Source organism: Acomys minous (genome assembly GCF_964271855.1).
Source record: "Acomys minous genome assembly, chromosome: 18".
Classification (NCBI taxonomy): domain Eukaryota; kingdom Metazoa; phylum Chordata; class Mammalia; order Rodentia; family Muridae; genus Acomys; species Acomys minous.
The window spans coordinates 40344639-40366140 of record NC_140501.1 but is presented as its reverse complement, the minus strand read 5'-3'; the positions used below and the strand labels follow the sequence as shown (position 1 = coordinate 40366140).

Genomic DNA, 21502 nt, shown 5'->3' with positions numbered 1-21502 from the left:
CTCTGATCCTGTGGTCCTCCCCAGAGGGGAAGGCTGAACTTTGTAATTAAGGCAAGCAGGGTGAGGATGTGAGCGGTGGTGTGGGAGTTGATGCTGATCAGAGTTCGTCTGCTAAAAGTCTTTTGAGAAGCAGTGGGTTTAAAGTGTGCTGATGAAGGCTGATTTATAGCCTGCTTCCAAAACTTTAAGTAGATCAATTTTTACAAATAATAGAATTGATTCTTAGATTTGACAGGGCATTGTAATATCTGGCTGTTTTACAGAAGTGATGAATATAGTTTATAAATATACCTACAGAAGATGGGAATTTGGATTAACTAGCCTTAAAATCAAGAGATTCAACCAAGGGGAAAAAATCAAACTGAAAACATATTGACATTAATATTGATATTGATTGGACTTTAATCTAGAGAGAATAGAAGAGAAATTTTTATAGGAGAAAGTGGCTTTTGAATTGTTTTGAGACAGGATGTTTGTGTACATACTGCAGTTTGAAAAACAGTGTGCTGACTGTGCCTCCTTTATAGATAAGAGATCGTGGTAAGTCCCAGGTTGATGTGCTGAGGTTTGATGTGGCAGCCAGAGGACAGAGCGCCAAGCTGCTTACGGGCATGCCCTAGTGCACTGGCTCTCACTCTCCGACCCTGAGAAGTATCTTTACATTATAGCTCCATGCTCTTATGTGTGTATAAGTACCCTGAAATGTGTATTGCTAGATAGTGTCTGTACACTCACTACCATGTTGGATGTACTCAGTTTATCTCAGTTTTTTCCTTTTATGTCTTTGGGATGGGTGTCGGTAGCTTGACTCACCTCTGTCTTGTTCTGTTATTGTTTTGTTAACGTATTTATTTTGAGCTGGGGAATGATGGCGCATGCCTTTAATCCCAGCATTTGGGAGGCAGAAGCAGGCTGATCGCTATGAGTTTGAGGCCATCCTGGTCTACATAGTAAGTCCAGGACAGTCAAGGCTACACAGAGAAACCCTGTCTTGAAAAGTCAACCAACCAACCAACCAACCAACAAAACAAAACAAAACAAAAACAAACAAACTTTTTAATTTTTGTTTGTTTTCCTGAGACAAGGTCTCACTAGGGAGTTCTAGTTGGCCCAAAACTCCTGATGGAGACCAGACTGGCCTCAGATTCACAGATACCTTCTATTCAAGTGCTGGGATTAAAGGCGTATGTTACTGTGTCCAGCAGTTCTTAACTTTGAGAAAAGACCTCACTGTGTTGCCCTGGCTTGCCCAGGACTCCCTATGGCACCATGCTGACCTCAAAATCAGAAATCTGCTTGCTTCTGTCTCTCAAGTATTGGGGTTAAAGGCCTTCCCTACCATGCCTGGCTCACTTTTTAGGTTTTTGAGATATGATCTCAGATGGCTGAAGAAGATAGATTTGAATTCTTGATTTTCAGGCTCCCAATTCCTGAATGTTCGGATTTCAGACATGGGCCGCCACCACCACACTTGGCAGCTCCTTTCTTTCCTTTCTCCTCTCCTCCTTTTTTCTTTCTGTTTTGTCATTTTCTCATTTCTTTACTTTCTCCTTTTTCTCCTTTATACATTTAAATACTTTATATGTTTACCCATGAAATAAATGCCAGTAGCCTTATTTTGTGATGAGGAAAATGAGACATAAAGTAGTTAAGTAATTTGCTCTAAACTATATAGCTAGTAATTATTACGCATGAATATGACTTCAGTAACGTGCACTTCTGGGTTGCTGTAGTTGGAGTTGGGTTCAGGGGTTTTCATTGCTCATACTATTAATTATTTGAACGGTGGCTCTTGTTTAGATTTCATTTTTATTCATTACGTCTGAGATAAGCTCTTATGTAGTCATGCTAGCCTTGCATTGAAGATCCTCCTGCTCATCTTCTCAGTGCTGGGATTAGGGTTGTTGGCTGGTGCCACCATAACTGGCTTAGTTTAATTTTTAGTTTTACCTGAAAGTAATGACTTGCCAGTTTAAACTCACATAGTACAAAAATGCATAAGATATGTCTGATGTGGCAATTCATACTTGTAATCCTGGCTGAGGCAGGAGGATTAAGAGGAGTTCAATTCCAGGTTCTGTTACAAAATGAGGCTGAGGCCAGCCTGAGAACCTATCTTAAGAAAAAAGTATGTGAAATGGTGTGTGTAGGCTCTGTAGTGTATGTTTGTCTATGTTTGAGTGGCACATTGTTTACCCTACCAATCCTTAACCATGACTGTTACTTGTATTTTGCTTATAATGCATAGTACAGCAGCGGAAATCCTTGTTTAGGAATGGTCATACTCTCTGGGGTAGCAGTGGTGGTTAAGAACTGAGATTCAGGCCTGGGGTAGGGGTTATGCCTGCTTCCTTTCCCATTAGTGAACTCTACAGCTATTGAGCTGTATGCCCAGCAATGAGCCCCTGCGCAGAGGCCTGCTAGCTAGGTCACGTGGAACCTTATGACAGTTTACAAACAACGTATGTAGAAGGGAGTTACAGTGATATTTAAATAATTGTCAACAACTAAGTATACATAAAGCCCACTCCTGTATTTTGTATTTTGGCATTAACCGAGGCACATTTATATCTGAGTGATTTTTAATATGTATATAAGGCCAATTCATTTCTTCCCTTTTGATTTATTTAAAAGAATATGCAGGGTGACTCTTATTGCCTGGTTCATAATCTGTAACAAAAAATAAACTCTTAATGCAAAACTGAAAAAAAAAAAAAAAAGAACCTAGATTCTCAAAGCAGAGTGCATGGGTTGAATCCTGGCTCTGTTCCTTAATTTACTACTGAGATCTTTGCAAATTACTTAATCCTTTGTGCGATGATTTTCTTATCTGCATAGTAGGAATGAGAGCTGACAGACCTAAACTGTAGGACAGGTGTAAGGGCTAAGTGTGATAGTCTATGTTGACCCAGTATCATCTTGTCAGCCCCCCATGTGTCTGTACAGTGTGTCTTTATATAGTGTGTGAGGACATCTGAAAAATCATTAAAAACAGGATCACTGCTGGGTGTGGTGGCATATGCTTTCAACCCCAGCGATTTCAATCAAGAGGAAAAAGGCAGATGGCTCCATGTAAGTTTGAGGCTAGTCTGGTGTACACAGAGAGTTCTAAGTCAGTTAGGGCTTCATAGTGAGAACCTTTCTCAAAACACAACACAAAACAGAAAACAAACAAGCAAACAACAAATAGGAATTACTGAGTTTACTAACAGAATAATAAAAACATCCCTATCAAAGATGGTGTCAGTTTCCACTAGCATGTATTTCTCATAGTTTCTAGCACTAATCCTTCTTTTTCTTTTATGAATCATCTATTGGTTGAAAATGACATTTTATAGCTGGGTGTGGTGGTGCATACCTGTAAGTAATCCCAGCACTCAGGAGGCAGAGGCAGACAGATCTCTGTGAGTTCGAGGCCAACCTGGTCTACAAAGCAAGCCCAGGACAGCCAAGGCTACACAGAGAAACTGTCTCAAAACAACAACAACAACAACAAACAAAAAGAAAAAAACTCCCATGAAAGTAAAATGATATTTTACTACTTTAATTTCCATTTCCATAAGTACTAGTAATGAAGTAGTTTATTGTTTTTAAAATTGGTCAAAAAATTGTCTATTGATCACATGAATTGCCTTTGAATTAGTGTCCTATTGCCCAATATTTCTTTATAATGCAGATATACTAGAACCATTGTCTTCTTAGTAATCTTTTATAATTAAAATGGGTAATTTGTCTTTTTTGTTTTTTAACATTTCCTTCAAGTCTATTACCATTTTTTAATTGTATGCCCTATAGACATTTCAAAGGTTCAGTTAAAATTTATATGTATTGTATTTCTCCTTAGCTTCTGCTTAGGAAACTTTTCCTTAACACTAATATTATTAAATTTTTTCTTCTAGCATGTTTCACGTCTTGAGCTCGTCAGGTGCCATAGTGATCTGATAAATTTCCCTTTTCCACAGTGGTAGTTTTTACCATTTACTTTTATTGATTTTTTAAGAACTTTTTCCATCCTAAAACTGCCGTTCTTGTTGATTATTGAGTTACCTTAAGGACAGACATTTATTTTGAACTTGCTAATTATTGTTCAACTGAACTATTTTTTTATATCATGCCAATAACACATTGTTTTCATTGTTACTTGATAGATTTGCCATGTGATAAGCTAATCTCCACTTCAAAGGGTGCTGTACTATTTCTACCCACTTTCAGCCCTGGAAACCACTAATTATAAGCATTTTATATAAATATAATCATAATACACATTTTTAGATGGTTGGATCCCTGCCCCCTTTCTCTCCCTCACTGTACTGGGAATTAAACCTAGGGCTATAGCCCCAGCCTTTAAGCATGTTCATCTGTGTTGTCCGTGCATCATACTGCAAATAACAGTAACACTTACCCCTCAAAAGGAAGAACAAAACAAAATAAAACAAGAACCGTAAGATGATCTTTACTGAGCCTTCCTTTTAGGGATACATGGCCAAATTATAATTCATCCTGACTAAACAAAAGGGAAACTTTTCCTCTTTCAAACTTATGCCCTCTGTTTTTCATCACTTGTTGTTGCATACATATATATATATCTGAGAGACACCATGACTGTGGCAACTCTATAAAAAGAAAGCATTTAATTAGAGCTCACTTACAGTTTCAGAGGGTTAGTTCATTTTCACGGTGGGCAGTGTGGTGGTGCACAGGTGCCAGAGAAATAGCCAAGGGTTCTACCTCTCGAATGGCAGGCAGCAGGAAGAGAAAGCTACTGGGCCTAACTTGGCTTTTTGAAAACCTCAACGCCCACTTGCAGTGGCACATTTCCTCCAACACGGTCACGCCGCCTAGTCCTTTCAAATGGCTCCACTCCCTGGTGGCTAAGCATTCAAATCTATGAACCTCTTCGGGCATTCTCATTAAAACCACCACATATATGCATATGTATTCCTAAATATGTAAATACACCCTGTTTAATCTGTATAATCTGTTAGTATGTATATTTTCAGATAGCAAGGAAGAGTGTTATTGGAGAGTTTGAAGGGAGGAAAGAGAAGAGGGAAATGATGTAATTATAAATGGGAAAAAATTTTAAAAAGAAAGCCCAGTAAGATTAGAGCATGTTTAAACAACCTCAAAGAGATTTACAACAGAATTTCAAATGTTACGAAAAAAAGAAGAAGAAGAAAAAAAAGAAACCCCAATAAGATTAGATGATGTTTAAACCACCTCACAGGGATTTACAGTAGCATTTTATTTTTATTTTCTTAAACATTTATTACATATACAGTGTTATTTCTGCACACCAATATAGGGCACCAGACCTCATTATAGATGGTTGTGAGCCACCGTGTGGTTGTTGGAATTGAACTCAGCACCTCTGGAAGAGTAGCCAGTTTTCCCAACTGCTGAGCCGTCTCTCCAGCCCTATAATGGCATTTTAAATGTTATCAAGGCTAAGTTTAGAGAAAGGACAGTTTGCTTAGACCTTTGGGTTGGGATGGTGCTGAGCAAAGCCAAGTGTCTTCAGAAGCACTCCCACTACTAGAGCCAGCAGATGGAAAATGATCTCCATTTGCTGCCGTTCTAAGTACAGGGTTCATCATGAAGACAGCCATCAACACGTCTTTAAACCCAAGCTTTACCAGTGATGAAGCTGATTACAGGGAGACTTCATCTGAGGAGCCTATATTTGCACTGTGTGGTGGGAGCCAAGCCCGCTGACTGAGCAAGGTGCAGTCATGTTGTCTGGGTTTAGACCTTTGGTCTGTTCCTTCTGGGACTAGTGAGTGTTGTGGAGCTTCCGTGCTGTAAGCCACCTAAAGTCCGTAGCATGGCAGCTGCTTCCACCATGACTTTGTTAGGAGCATCATTTTAAACTGATTTCAAAGATGGAGACTAGAAGGGGCTGCAAAGATGGCTCAGCCCCTTGATTTTCTGTAGTATAGCATTATGTTACTTGATAACTCGAAGACCTTTAATGGATTATGTAGCCAAGAGTAAAAGACTCCCAGAATCACCACTCTTCAACATTATGCTCAGTATATGCTTGGATCCCAGTTTTGATTTAGTTACATTCTTTGAGACTACCTGTCAGGGGACAGTTTGCTTTAATAGCTGCTCACCTGTTTCCTTAATAATTTTGACAGTACTGCACTTGATTTGTTTGATAACATGTCTGTTAAAGGCTGATGGGTAGGGGAGGACTACGTGAACTTGATACAGCATCTGGGCTACTGCAGTTGAGGTATGCTTTGTGTTTTTAGAATAGTAGGGATCTAGATTTGATATTTTGCTTAAAATGAAAATTTCTAAGCAGCAACAAAAGAAACAGGAAATTACCAGTGAATAATCTCCATGTACATAAAATGAATAGGCCCAAGTAATTTCATGGTGAGTGATTTTAAACTTTCATAAATTACATTAACAGTTTCCATTTAGAGTTTATTAAGTCATTTTTTAACAAAGTAAATATAACACCGATATTCAAAGCTGGCAAACTTCATACCCACAGGTGGACAATCCGCTGCGCACTCCAACTAGATCCCTTGTTTAAGTACAATCCTAAGAGCAGGCATTGCTGTCTCTGATCCTTACCACCTTGGAAGTGGCAGTCATTATCTCTTGAGTGTCAACATAACTGTTAATAACCTGCTGTCCTCCCACACGAAGAAGAAAGGTTTTAGATGAAGAATCTCAGCAAAGGCTGAAAGAGGAATAATACCAAGAAACACACTCTGACTGCATTTGGAAGAATGACTAAAGCTTTTGCGCTTTGAATGTATCTATTACTTGATGTAATAAAGCTTATTTACACACACACACACACACACACACACACACGAGAGAGAGAAAGAGAGAGAGAGAGAGAGAGAGACATAGAGGGGAGGATGGAGAGGGGAGGGCGAGAGGACAAGAGACAGAGACACAAACACAGGAAATCGAAACCAAAGACAATGCTAATCAGTTAAACACTGTATAAGCCAATTTATCTTTACTTTCAGCCATCTATCCACCAAGTATCTATTTATCCATTGTCGGCCTACCTTCCTACCTACCTACTTACCTACTTCTGTCTGTCTGTCTGTCTGTCTGTCTACTTAGTGTGTATGCACCTTGGTGCAGATATGGAGGTCTGAGGACATTTTATAAGAATTGTTTCTCTCTTTTTTACACTGTGGGTCCTGAGCCTCGAACTCAGGTTGTTAAACATGGTGGCATGGACTTTTACCCTCAAGCCAGTTTTTGAGATTACTTATTTCATCAGTGTATGCCTATAATTCCAGAATTTGGGAGGTACAGATATGATGATTACTGTTGAATTCAAGACCAGGCTGGGCTATCTATGCATAAGCCACCCCTCCCACCCCCAGTTTATATAAGCCTAGGACTGTAGCTCAGGGGCAGACTGCTTGCCCAACATACAAGATGTGCAAACCCTAATTCCCCAAAGGCAACAGAAGAAACAGAAACGAAGGATTCCTGTTTCTACTTAGGTAAAATGTTGAACAACTTCATCGGTATATGTTCTTGGTTACTTACTTTATGCCTTTCAATATAGAAAGCTCTGTGTAATTTTAATTCGTATAGTAATTTTCAAAGACTTACATGTATTTTAAAATAGATACAGAAAAAAAAACTTAGACTGACTAATTTGAACTCACTCAGACAAATTGTTGTTCGTGCAAGTGTGTTCAAATACCCAGTCAGAGATGGAGTACCATCTTCTCACATGCATGTATGTTGTACAGTTGGCACATGGCAAAATCCTGTCAGAGGGTGCTGTGATAGGATCAAGTTCTAACCATTTGTTTTTTTCAAAATGGTCAGTAAAGGAAGTCATCTCAAGAATAAACCAGAGCTCTTCAGAGTGGTGTCTTTGGAGGTTGAAAGCTTGGGCTGGGCCCAGTCTGATCGGAAAGCAGGCCACAGGAATTGGTCCTACAGTGTGCTATGTTTGGCTCCCATGTTTGCTGGAGAATTCTTAGAGTCAAGTGGATTTTGAAGATGGGAGGAATGAGGCAGCAGCCTGGTTGGGATGTGTTGTGTGTGTGTTCGTCTGTCTGTCTTGGTACAAAAATATGTTCACTCCTTGAGAGCATGCTTATCTTGCAATTGTTTTTGAAAGGCAGTGTCTGCATTGAGGGAGTTTTAAAAGACTTTCTACCCTGCTTTTTGTTTAAGGAAAATGTTTTTTGCTCTTTGGCTGTGAGCTGTTTTCTGGAGGGCTGTGGCAGGATGTTTCACAATCACCATGGAACAGATGGAGAGCTGTTGTTAGGGAAACTTGGCAAACAAGTTCTGCGAGTGCTCTTGTATTTTTAATATCTGAAGGCCTCTTGAACTCTTCAGCTTGCCCACGGCACAGAGGCCAGATTCTGTAGTTCTCGCATCGCCATCTAGGACGGCGGGGCCTGCTCTAGTGAAGGATGAAGCTTGTGTATTAGCAGAAGCACATGTTGTACTGTTTCCGTTGGTTCCTTCTCTTGTCCTTCTAGTTTGTGGTATTGGCTCATGGCAGATGTGATGAACCACAACCAATGGAAACTACAGGGGACAGTGTTGAAATCTGAGGAACTGTCCTTTGTTTCATTTTATTATTGCTGCTAAAATGTTGACTGAAATTTTGCTTTCAACATATGCTCTCAGATTTACCTGTACATAATATGTTTTTCCTTTTGAGCTATTGAGACTTCTAGTAAAGTTAGAAACCTAAGAAAGTCAGTTTTTCGCACCATAGTAAAAGTGACTTTTAGAAACAGATGCTTCAGAAACTGATTAGACGGACTTTTGACTCCAGGAAATCTTTCTTCTCTAATCCCCAGGGATTACAGTTTGCTTTGGTTCTGTTCCACAAACAAAGTGAAAATCATATACAAATGCCAAAGACCTTGTAATATATGTCTAGTATTGAGAGTTGCATGCATTATACCAGTTGATCCAATTCAGGCAAATGAGGTTTTGATTCTTTTTATCAGTGGTCCTTCCTAGACACTGAGTGCAAATTGGACTCATTTGGTGAATTTTATTTATAGGCCCTGAGCATATCCCCAGATACTCTGAATTATCTGGTACTTACTTGATATATTAAAATGTTTTCTAGTGTACTGAGAAGATTAAGTAACACTAGAATTTAGTGAAGTTCTTTTTCTCAAATCACAGGTAGAATTGGCTCAGTGGTACAGTATCTGCTTAGCATGTGTGATGCCCTGAGTTTTCTCTTTCAGATTTCCAAAGATGGGGCTGGTTCTAAAAAGATAGAAAAGAGGATTTATTTAATTACTTACATGAGGAAAGCCTTTAGACATGTTTGGAGAGAAGTTAATTTTGTTTTGTTTTGTTTTGTTTTGTTTTGCTTTGTTTGGAGAAAGGGGCATATAGAGCACAGGCTAGCTTAAAATTTGTTGTAGAGATATGGATGCCCTTGATTTAAAGGAATAGCCAGACAAATAGAATCTTTTTTTTTTCTCTCTCTCTCTCTCTCTCTTTCTTTCTTTCTTTTTTCTTTCCTTCCTTCCTTCCTTCCTTCGGCAAACTTTGCTGTATGGTGGTTTGGATAAGAATGACCCCCATAGGCTCATATACTTGGATGCTTAGCCATCAGGGAGTAGCTTGAACAGGATTAGAAGGATTAGGAGGTGTGGCCTTGTTAGAGGAAGTCTGTCACTGGCGTGGGCTTCCTGTCAGGCCCACTCTCCCTCTTCTCTTTGTCTCTTTTGGCCTGCGGATCAGGATGTAGCTCTCAGCTGCTGCTCAGCATCATGAGTGCTGTCATGCTCCTACCATGACGACAGTGGACTAAGCCTCTGCAACTGTAAGCTAGCCCCCGGTTAAGTGCTTTCTTTTATGCAATAGAACAGTGCCCAAGAGAGGTTGTCACTTTGTGTCTTTAAGGAAACATGAGGACTAGGGGTATAGTTGAGGTATAACACTTGCCTGCATGCTCAAAGACCTGGGTTTGATCTCAACACAGCAAAGTATAATAAATAATAAAAGTAGAACTTTTATAAAATAAACTGTAGATTTTCTTTAGCTGCTGTAAGTCTCATCATTTTATAAATAACCTTTAAATTTTCAATTTACTTTTTGAGTTGGTATCGCATAGTTTGGCTTCAAACTATTGTGGTCAAGTAATCCTCTGTGTGAGTCTTCTTGGTGTCTTGGACAGCAGGGGCTTGCCACTGTACTCAGTACTCTGACCTTTTGAAGTTCTTTTCTGAGATCAATCTGGGAAAGGAGTTGGATTTAAGCAGTGTAGAAAAAACATGAGTTGAAATCTGAAGAATAAAGCCTACTCTTAATTTAAAACCAGCAGTAAATTTATATATGTCTGTGTTTTATTTTCCGTAAGCTTTTGGTATTGAGATAGTGGGAATCTGCAGAGGAATTTTAATCCAGCCACATGGTGCTCTGGCAAAGGTTCACATCCAAAGACCTAGGTCTGTGTGATCTACCTGGAATACAGACGCACCCTTAGTACACACCTTATTCCCTCTGGCTGGAATTTAGGACATATTTTAAATCCCAAACAACTAAGGAGCAGACAAAGTGATGAATCAGAGAAAGATTTGACAGAATGAGTCAGAGGATCCACCCAACTCTCACAAGAACAGACAGGAAAGAGAAGCTACTGAAAAGTAGCACAGAGAGAACTGGAGAGTTCCTGGAGACAGTAGTACAGTTCAGTGCAGTCAGTGCAGTGCAGTTTGTGGACTTCAGAGGCTGTTTTTCCAAGCACAGTAATTCAATGAGAAGCAGAAAGAAGCCAGTTTGAATCAATAAGCGTGGAGAAGAGTTTTGAGCCAGAACAGCTGAGTTGAACCAGCCAGCCAGAGTTCAGAAAGAGCTAGAAAGGGTGAGCCTATTCAGCAGTAAGTCTCAGAGGCTAAAAACATTCTAGGCCTAGGTTAGCAGATGGAGGCTGGAAGCTGAAGCCTTCAAGGTCTAGGCTTGCAGAAGTTTAGATTATATGGAGGCTAGAAGCTTCCAGGCCTAGGCCTAGGGATAGTTGGATAGAAATGTTCTGAGCTCAGTCCAAGTAAAGTTTGAGTATGGCTCTCATCTCTTCTCCTCATCTGAGGAAATAAGAACATTTACAAGAACTAGTGTTCAAACAGTAGACCTAAAGCTAATTTAAATTGAGTCCTGTTAGGGGTGGAATTTGTCTAACTTACCCCCTTTTCATCTATTGAAGTCCTAACCACAGAATGTGACCTTATTTGCAAATAGGATCATTGCAGATGTAATTAGTAAGAATGAATGGAGTGTGCTTGTGCTATAGGGTGGCTCCTTATAAAAGGGGGAAGCTCAGGCACAGTCAAGCATGGGGAGGATGTCAAGACAACCAATACAAGTCAAGGAGGATTGAGTAGCTCTGCAGAGGGAACCAGCCACATACCAACACCTTCACTCCAGATAGAGTCTTCAGAACTGAGAGGATACATTTCTGTTATTGAAGGCACTTAGTTTTTGATACTTATTATGGCAGTCCAAACAGATGGATGCAAGTCAGGATTTTTTACTTTAAATCTGCCAGGGGTGGTGGTGTACTTCTTTGATCCCAGCACAGGCAGAGGTGGGCGGATCTCTTAGTCTGAGGCCAACTAGGTCTACAAAAAGAGTTCTAGGAGAGTTAGGACAGCTAGCTCTATACAGAGAAACCCTGTCTGGAAAAACCAAACACACACACACACAGACCCCAAAACCAACAACAACAACCCCCCCTAAAATTTAGATAATTCAACATGTGAAATTTATATGTTTGTTCCCACCATCTTCCCTCAATAGCCCTGGCTAGCCTGAAACTTGGTATGTAGGTCCTGGCCCTGAATTTTCTGTATTCCTCCAGTCTGCCTCTGTAGAGTAGGGATCACTCAGAGTGTGTGGTTTTGAAAGTTTGGATTCTTGATGACTCATACTTTAGTCAGTTGCTACTTAATCCAGATAAAAAGCAGTTTATCTTGAGTCGAGATCAACAGCTAGACTTATTCGAGTATTCATTTTCCTTACATTTACTGTAATAGAGTCCAATACCTTGTAGTCACCCGAAATGTGTTCTGCAGTTGCAGGCATCTTATTTTACTCATTCTATTTTTAAATTTTATTTGTGTGTGTGTGTGTATGTGTGTGTGTGTGTGTGTGTGTGTGTGTCCATCTATATGTATGTCTGTGTAGCACATGTGTGCCTGCCATGGAGGCCAGAAAAGGACATTGGACCCCTGGGACTGGAGTTATAGTAGTGAGCTGCCATGTGGGCTCTGGGACTCAAACTCAGGAAGAGCAGCTCGTTCTCTTAACCAGTGAGTTGTATCTCCAGCCCCTTATATTCTTATGAACATATGAGTTGTTTATTTTATGTAAATTGATAGCACTCTGAAGAAGTGGGAGGTAAATAAACAACTTTGAAATAAGCTCATATATATATATATTTTTTTTTTTTAATTTTTGAGATTATGATGTAATTTCGGCATTTCTTCCTTCCCTTTCTTCCCTCCAAACCCTCCCATATCCCCATCTTGGCTCACCTTCAAATTCATTGCCTCTATTTTTTTTTTTTACTACTTGTTATTATATGCGTATATGTTTAAACATACATATTCCTAAGTATAAGCTGCTCAGTCTGTATAATGTTACTTGAATATATTTTTAGGACTGACCATGTGGCACTAGACACCAGTTGGTGTGTTCTTCCCTGAGAAAGGCCACCTCGGTCCCTCCCAGATCTCCTCAGTTATCTACAGTCCTTTGTGTAGGGTTGAGGCCTCGTGGGCTTTTCCCTGTCCACTTTGGCATGTCCATCGCTGTCGTCCTTGCTCAGCCTATCTTTGGGCAGTATGTTGGTGAGACTCTATGGATGTAGCTTCTGACATTACAATATCACAGCAAACTCCCTGATCCTCTGGCTCTCACAGTCTTTCTGCACTTTCTTCTGTGATGTTCCTTTAACCTTAGGTACTGGAGTGTTTTGTAGATGTGTCCACTGGAACTGACCTCCACAACTCTGCATTTTGATTGGTTGTGTTTTCTGTCTATTGGTAAGAGGTGGAGACCACACTTAGCTGTGGGTATAAGGACAAATGTTTATAGATTATCGTTAGGGATTCTTATGTTCATGATTTTGATGAGGCACTCAAGTTACCTTAGCAAGAGAAGACTGTATAAATCAGGAGGGATCCTGAGAGAAAGTAATAATCCAGGGAAGTTTATAGCAGACTGATGAAACCCTGGTGAAGATATGTTAAAGCTGCACCCACACTCTAAATGCCTATTTACCTGTTGCGTTTCTAAACAGAGCCAAGTAGACAGGTACTCAGTCAGCAAAGCCATCATTCTGAAAGTGACTATGGAGGATACAGGTGAACAACATGGACCCTGGAGTCAATTCAAGTCAAGGTTCAGTGACTTGTCAGTTCTGTGATGAGGTAAAGGACAGTTGCTCCTCATGTCTGAGGGGGGAAGGTTCCAGGACTTCTATATACCAAAGTCTGCATAATATTTGCTTATAACCCGTATATATCCTCCCATATACTCAAATTCATTTCTAGAATAATTATACCTAATATACTGTAAATCTCGTGGAAATGCTTGTTAGACTATTTTGGGAATAATAAGAAATCTAAACATGCTCATTACAAGCACAATTTATTTTTCAAGTGTGTGTATACATGTGTGTTCACATGTGTGTATACCAAAGGTACACACTGAGTATCTTCTGCAACTGCTCTACGTTTTATTCTATTGAAGCAGGTTCTTGACACTTGAACCCAGAGTTCGCTACCCAGCTTTCCCAAGGGGTCCACTGTCTTAACCTTCCCAGCATTGGGATTAGAAGTGGGGTCCCCACAGTGGACATTTACAAGGGTGCTGGGGATCTGACCACCAGTCATCATGCTTGTATAGAAAGTGCTTTATCTACTGAGTCATCTTCTGAGCCCCATATACGCCTGAAAAGTATTTTAATCTGCAGGTGGTCGAATCAGTGGTATGTCTCTTTCTCTCATCTCTACTCTCCTTTGTCTAACATAATCACTTGAGTCAGACTTGGAGAAAGCATCAGGTCTCATGACTCATACTCTCTCTCTTTGCTTACAACATGGCACTACCCTCTAAATCACAGAGCCAGTGCCTCTCTGTTTTCCTGCGCACTTCTTGGTTTCCCTTTGGTACAGTCCTGACTAGCTTGGAATTCACTATGTAAACCAGGTCGGCCTTGAACTCCCAGAGACCCATTCACCTTTGTCTCCCAAGTACAATCATTAAAAGTGTTCTTCATATTTAAGTAAACTTTTGGATCAAAGGGAATATTTTCTTTTCATGAGTGTGTGTGTGTGTGTGTGTATGTGTGTGTGTGTGTGTGTGTGTGTGTGTGTGTTTATTTTTTCCTTAATATCACTGAGCATTGGAACTGGGGCCTGTGCAGTCTGCCATTGAGCTTTGTGCCTTTGTGCTTGGCTTTAGTTTTTCCTTTCTTGGTCCCTGCCCCTCCTCCCTATCCCCTCCCATATTGCCTGCTTCATATTGTTCTGGCTCTCTGTTTTTTGGGGTGGGTGTCCTTATGTTGTGAGTGTTGACCTATACTGTGTATCGCAAGCAAACCTGAGATTTGTGATCCTCCTGCCTTAGCCTCCTGATTGTGAGTGTGTATGTGTATGTGTGTGTGTGTATGTGGGGGGTCCTTGCAATTGCTGCTGGCAGAGTGATGAACCTCATGAAGCAAATCCAGTTGGTTCAAACTTCTAGACTCTCACCCTGAACAGTTTTATTTTAAACCTATTTAAGAACACTGAAACTCCTTTACAGAGTACAAGTCTTTTGCAAAGTACCTGTGACTTCTTGGTAAGAATGGGTTATCAGCGGGGTGGCGGCGGCATGTGCCTTTAATCCCACTTGGGATTTTTCTTTATGATGTATACATGGATGATTTTTGCCAAGGAACAAAGAAACTGGTAACAGTAGTTTTCTCTAGGGAGGGCACTATAGTATTTCACAAGGTGGTGTCCCCTCTCCACCCTACAGGGTTTCTCTGTGTTAGCCTTGGCTGTTCTGGACTCGCTTTGTAGACCAGGCTGGCCTCGAACACCCAGCAACCTGCCTGCCTCTGCCAGGTGTGTGCCACCATGCCCAGCTGACAAGGTGTTCTTAAGATCTGCGAATTATGTGGAAAGAATAATTAGCTATGGTTGGCTATAGAGTAGCAGCTACAGTTTTGTAGACTAGAACAGGAAGATAATTATATCAGTTATTATTTTTTTCTAAAGAGAGGGAAATGGAGAGATGCTTACTTGGCAAAGGCATGAGGACTGAGTTCAGGTCCCCGGCAGCTGTGTGAAGAGCCATGCTGATAGTCCCAGCACTGGGGGGCAGATAGGCAGATCCCTGAGCTCCTCGCTGGCTACTCTTGCTGAATCAGTGAGACTCTGTCTTAGAAATAGGTACAAACAATAGAGGAACGCCCCCAACTTAGACCTCTAGCCTCTGCATATAACACACGCAGATACCTAGTGTAGGAGCTATAGAGATTCAGATAAAATGGTCAAGGTGTTTCTTGTAATATTTATGTTCCTGTCAGTCTCTGTTCAAATTGCAAGAACTAGGTTGTATTGGGAGGAATATTCTCATTTCATTTGAGTGAGTCTTGTACCTGTGAGTGGCATCTGGCATGCCTCTTTCTTGGTCTTAGTGGCTAACCTTGGGTTTATCTGTCAGTAGATGGATGATGAGCTCTGTTCTTATCTTGTACATCTGGTTGTACAAAATAAAGTGAAATCATGTGAAAATTCACTGAACACTGGGCTCAGCCCCTTTAGAAGTGGATTGAAGTTGAACTCCTAAGAGAGAAGAGAAGGCGAAGTGTTTTAGTACATAAATGTTCATAGTAGGTTGTATTACACATGAACCAATTACCTCTCAAGAAAAAGAAAGGGAGGGTCCATGACATGGCTCAAGGAAATAAAAGCACTTCTCTATGCCTGCTGACCCGAGTTTGATTCCCAGGACTGACTTGAAGGAGAGAACCAACTCCTGCTTTTGTCCTCTGACTTGCAGACACCTGTCCTTTTTTAAAAAGGAAAGGAAAGTCAAATGTTTATATTTTGGTTTGGAAGTTAAATGTTTTCTTTACTGTTTATGTATGTGTTTATGTGTTTCACAATGTAAATTCTTGAGCCTCTAGTTTCAGTTTCAAAGCTGGTTTTACAGTTTGAAAGGCCTGTTAGTTCTGGCTAACTTTTCTGAAACAGAAAGAAACATTTTGAAGTAAAGTGTGCTTTAAGATCATTATCTATAAATTTAATTGTTTATCATTCTTGATGGTAAGAATACTATGTATTTAGTACCCAAGATATATATTAACTCTCAGCAATTAATTTTTTTCACTTTTCATTTACCTCCCCTGTGATGATCGTTAATGGGAAGATGAAGGGCTTTTGAATCAGATTTGTAGCTTAGTTAATAGTATGATATTCATTGCCTGCTTTTGATGTTACAAACACTATCTGACCTTTCTCTGCAGTTATGTAAGCACTGTTTAGTATATAGCAAAGGCATAAGTTATTCCAGTGTAGCACACTCTCCTGAGGAACATTTCTAAGTGCCTTGTGTCATCTTCTATAAACAGGAACTTTCCCCACTTTGCTAGAAATGCTTAAGCAGAATGTTCTCACATAGTGCTTATTATATTAAAGACGAACACATCTTTTTAAAAAAAATGGTCAAAGTTATAAATGAGTATTCAGGGGTCCCTGGCATGATTTATTGTAAGGGATGCAACAATACTTCTTTTGAATCCTTGTCAAAAATGCAAACTGGATCTAAGCACTAGGAAACAACCAAATGCAAATTTTGGGCCCAATCTATACAATAAATGACCTGTACTTTTTCAAAAATGCTACAATCAGAAAGGCATGATTATACATACTGAGCACCCAGGAGGCTAAGGCAGGAGGAGTACTTCGAGTGCGAGCAAGTCTGGGATACATAGTAAGATTCCATTTCAAACAAAACAAAATGATGAAATAAATAGGGTATTAACTAAATGAAGCCTGTGCTCCTACCATGGGCCCTGAGCTCTTCCAGCCCCCCCCCCTTTTCACTTCTTTTACCCTTTCCTGTGATGATCATTAGTTAGATGATTAAGGGAATTTGAATCAGATTTGTAGATTAGTTAGTTAATAGTATGGTTATTTATACTATTTTATTATAAATAAAAGCAGTTAATTTCCTGCTTTTAATGATTTGTCTGTCTTTAAAAGATAATGCATTTAGGAAATAAGACAATATTTGGGGTTAAACATGTAGTGGGGTGGGGCTGGAGAGATGGCTCAGCAGTTAAGAGCTCTGGCTGCTCTTCCAGACAACCCCGGGCTCATTCCCAGCCCCCACATGGTAGCTCACAACTGTCTGTGACTCCCGTACATCAGTTTAAAGGGATCCAATAATCTGGCTTTCTGGGGCACTGCACACATGTGATGCACAGACACACATGCAGACAAAACACCATAAACACAAACTAAAGGAGTATGTCTACTACTACTCCCACTTTAAAGCAAGTTAGAAAAAATGTCAGGTGATAACCATATTAGAAATGTGTAAAGTGTTAGAATTAGAGCAATATGAATTTAGGTTGTGTGAAAATCCTTTGAAGTCGTTTTGCAATTTTTCTAAGTTAGAGGTAGATTACTTCAAAATAAGAAACTCAAAAAGAAGTGAGGCATGGTAGTTTATACCTGTCATCCTTGCCATTGAGAACCTGAGACAGAGAGGTGCCATGAGTTCAAGGCTGCTCTGTACCACACAGTGAGTTCCAGGCTAGCACAAGCTACATCACATAGCGAAGTGAAGCAAAACAGAAAAGAACAGCTCAGTTGATTCTTAGTACATTGTTGGAAACTTTTGGGGGCTGTTTTCTCAATGGTAGAATAAAGTAGCTAGATGACATTAAATTTTCAGTTCTGAAATTCCATAATCTTTGGTTTTGGTGTCATTTCTAGAACAGGGTCTTATTATGTAGCTTTGGCTGGGCTGGGGCTCAGTATGTAGATCAGGCTGGCCCCAAACCCACAGAACTCCAACAACTGCTCCTCCTGGAGTGCTGGGACTAAAGGTGCCTCATACCTGGCCTAGAATCTGTAATTTTTTTTTTGTTTTGTGTTTTGGTTTTTGCAGACAGGGTTTCTCTGTGTAGCTTTGACTATCCTGGACTCGCTTTGTAGACCAGGCTGGCCTTGAACTCACAGCGATCCACCTGCCTCTGCCTCCCAAGTGCTGGGATTAAAGATGTGCGCCACCACCGCCTGTTTAAAATCTGTAATTTTTATAAACAGACATTAGTAGGAAAAATTCATAACCTTAATACAGTCATATTTCAAGGGGACAATAATGGAAAGTGAAAGTTAATTGTTTTCATGTGAGTCAAAGGTTATTAAAATCGAGACTTCTATGCCAAGTAACAGTGTAGTAGTTAATAAACTGATATTTTCTTCTGTGAAAGAAATTTTAGTGAGAGCCTATTTAATTATACATTGTGTTGTATCTTACATCCTGGTTCATATTGTGGCATAATTTTAAAACATATTTAACTTTTTAAAATGTAATGTCATTTTAAAATGTACTTTTAAATCTGGGCATGGTAGCACACACCTGTAATCTCAGCATTTGGGGAGGCAAAAGCAGGTGGATCTTTGTGAGTTTGAGGCCAACCTGGTATACAAAGCAAGTCCAGAACAGCCAAGGCTACATACACAAAGAAACCCTGTCTCGGAAAACCAAACTAAAACAAAACAAAAAACTCCAAACCTTGACTATTAAAATGAAGAAACAGGAGCTGAAGAGATGGCTTAGTGGTTAAGAGCACTGACTGCTCTTCAAAAGGACCCAGGTTCAAATCCCAGCACCCACATGGTAGCTCACAACTGTCTGTAACTCCAAGAGCTGATACCCTCACACCGACACACATGCAGTCAAAACACCAATTCATATTTAAAAAAGAAAAGATGGGAAAGCAGGCATATAGTGGCACAGCTATAATCCCAGCACTTCAGAGATGGAGGCCGACGCACCAGGAGTTCATGATCATCTTCTGGTAAATAGCAAGCAGGCCGGCCTGCCATGCACAAGACCCTCTCTCCTTAAAAAATGACAAGATAAATTGTTCAAATTTAGATGTTAATAGGTTCATAGTTTTTACAGCCTAAAATGATTGTTAAAATAAGTAGTGGAGCCAGGTATGATGGCATATACTTACTGGTAACCCACAGTTTAGGAGAGGGAGTTTAAGATGAGCCTGGGCTACAAAGAAAGATTCTGTCTCAAAGAGACAAAACAAATATAGACACAGACAACAGGCACAGGCACAGAAATACACACACACACACACACACACACACACACACACACACACAATGATAAAGGGACTAAATTGCCATAAGCTGTACAGTAGGGTTTGGTGTAGATCAGTGGTTGAATTCTTGCCTAGCTTGCATTGGATGTAGTCCTCACTTAAGAAAAGATGAACAAATAAAGATGACTGTCAAGGGTTATTTGGAAAAGTAACTAAAAGGTCTTTGGATTATATCCAACAAAAGCAAAGCCTTTCTCTTTGCCTCCCTCCCACCCTTGCAGCTTGATGATCCTGCTATATTTCCTGCTGTCATTGTGGAGCATGTTCCTGGTGCTGATATCCTCAACAGCTATGCCGGCCTAGCCTGCGTGGAGGAGCCTAATGACATGATTACTGAAAGCTCATTGGATGTTGCTGAAGAAGAAATCATAGACGACGACGATGATGACAACATCACCCTTACAGGTGTGTGGGTTTCTGTTACAGGTGGTCAGGGGCTGGGTCACATGTGTCAAGGTTTTTGGTCTTTTATCCAAAGATTTGAAAATAAGAGCTCACGCAGATTTGTGGAAGAACTAAAGGTAACTCTATTCATAGCACAGCAATAATTGAGATTACAGTGGGGTACCTCATCAAGATTACAGTGGGGTACCCCATCAAGATTACAGTGGGGTACCCCATCAAGATTGACAGTGAAGCATGGCAAGAGATTATTCAAGAGCCCCAGGACAAAACTTTGGATCTTTTTCAATGGTGTTTAAAGGAAAGCTGGGCTGGCTATTGAAGGGTATAGTTTGTATAGTTCTTTATTTTAGTTGATAGATTAGGTTATATAATTGTTGTTTCTATTATGAATTCCCCATCCCATGATACATCTGATTTTAATTATATGTGTGTCCAATTATGCATAGTCAGAAGATGATAAATAGAGTGAGCACTCTGAAAGGTTACTGGCGGGCACAGTTTTGCCTCCTTGTGCATGCACCTGAAACAAGTTCATGATGTTTGGGCCTTGCTATACCTGTGTATGTTGGGAACGCACTTGACTGGAAACAGTCTTTATTGTTATGGAGTGAAACTTACGTTATTGTTCAGAGATGTACAGCATGATGTAAGTGAGGGTCAAGGAGTTCTGGGGTTCTTAGGTGTTAGGATTTAAAAATAAGCAGGGGGAGACACAATGGAACTGATATGAAGAGATTTATTTGAGGGAAGTTAGGGCCTGAGTGGACCATGAGGGGGGGGGGAGAGAGAGAGAGAGAGAGAGAGAGAGAGAGAGAGAGAGAGAGAGAGAGAGAGAGAGAGAGAGAGACAGACAGAGAGACAGAGAGACAGAGAGACAGAGAGAGACAGACAGAGAGAGAGAGGGAGAGACAGAGAAAGAGAGGGAGAGACAGAGAGAGAGAGGGAGAGAGACAGAGAGAGAGAGGGAGAGACAGAGAAAGAGAGGGAGAGAGACAGAGAGAGATAGAGAGACAGAGACAGAGAGAGACAGAGACAGAGAGAGACAGACAGACAGACAGACAGAGACAAGAGAGAAGCAGACAGAGAGAGAGAGACAGACAGACAGACAGACAGACAGTCAGACAGAGAGGGAAGGGAAGGGAAGAGAAGAGAAGAGAAGAGAAGATGGCACCCTGAGAAAGTGCGAGAGAAAGGTGAGAGATGGGCGGTGAGTTTGTCCTTTTATAGTTTGGCACATGCCTGGTGGTGAGCAGGCAATGATGTCAGAGGTTGCTAAGAAACCTAGAGGCAGATAAGATCAGCTAGCAGACTAGCTAACACTAGGTGTATTGTTTGAAAAGGGGTGGGTGTGCATAGAATATGCAGTAAGGAAATTAGGCTGATAAGTACATTATTACCATGGAGAGATGTGCTCGACCCCAAACCAAATGCAGGTCCTAGGGCTAGAAATCATCTCCTCTGCTTGCCTGTCTCATTTCACCTCTGACCCAGATGCAGTACAGTTTTGAGTGCTGTATACCCAAAATTTTTGATACAGAGAGTGATTTTAACTTGTTGTTGGTCAACTTTTATTACCTGTAGAAGCTAGAGCCCATGGGACAAAGTAGACAGCACACTGCTGTTTTACCCGTTTCATACTGCTTCTCGATCCCCTTTTCTTTTCCCCTAACTGTATTGAAATGAATATGGGAAAGACTTGAATCAAGCCTT

General features: G+C 40.4%; 1 protein-coding gene across 5 annotated transcripts in view; it reads left to right on the top strand.

Annotated features, from left to right (window-relative positions):
- ELF1 (E74 like ETS transcription factor 1) overlaps positions 1-21502 on the top strand; it is a 100817-nt gene that overhangs the window by 59166 nt on the left and 20149 nt on the right. For 4 of the 5 annotated variants that reach the window (XM_084767943.1, XM_084767940.1, XM_084767942.1 and 1 more), the window contains exon 3: positions 19609-19792. In XM_084767943.1, coding sequence (XP_084624069.1) covers positions 19609-19792 — 184 coding nt within the window. Of the gene's footprint in view, positions 1-19576; positions 19793-21502 lie in introns of all 5 variants that reach the window. The other variant, XM_084767944.1, reaches the window with a different exon arrangement.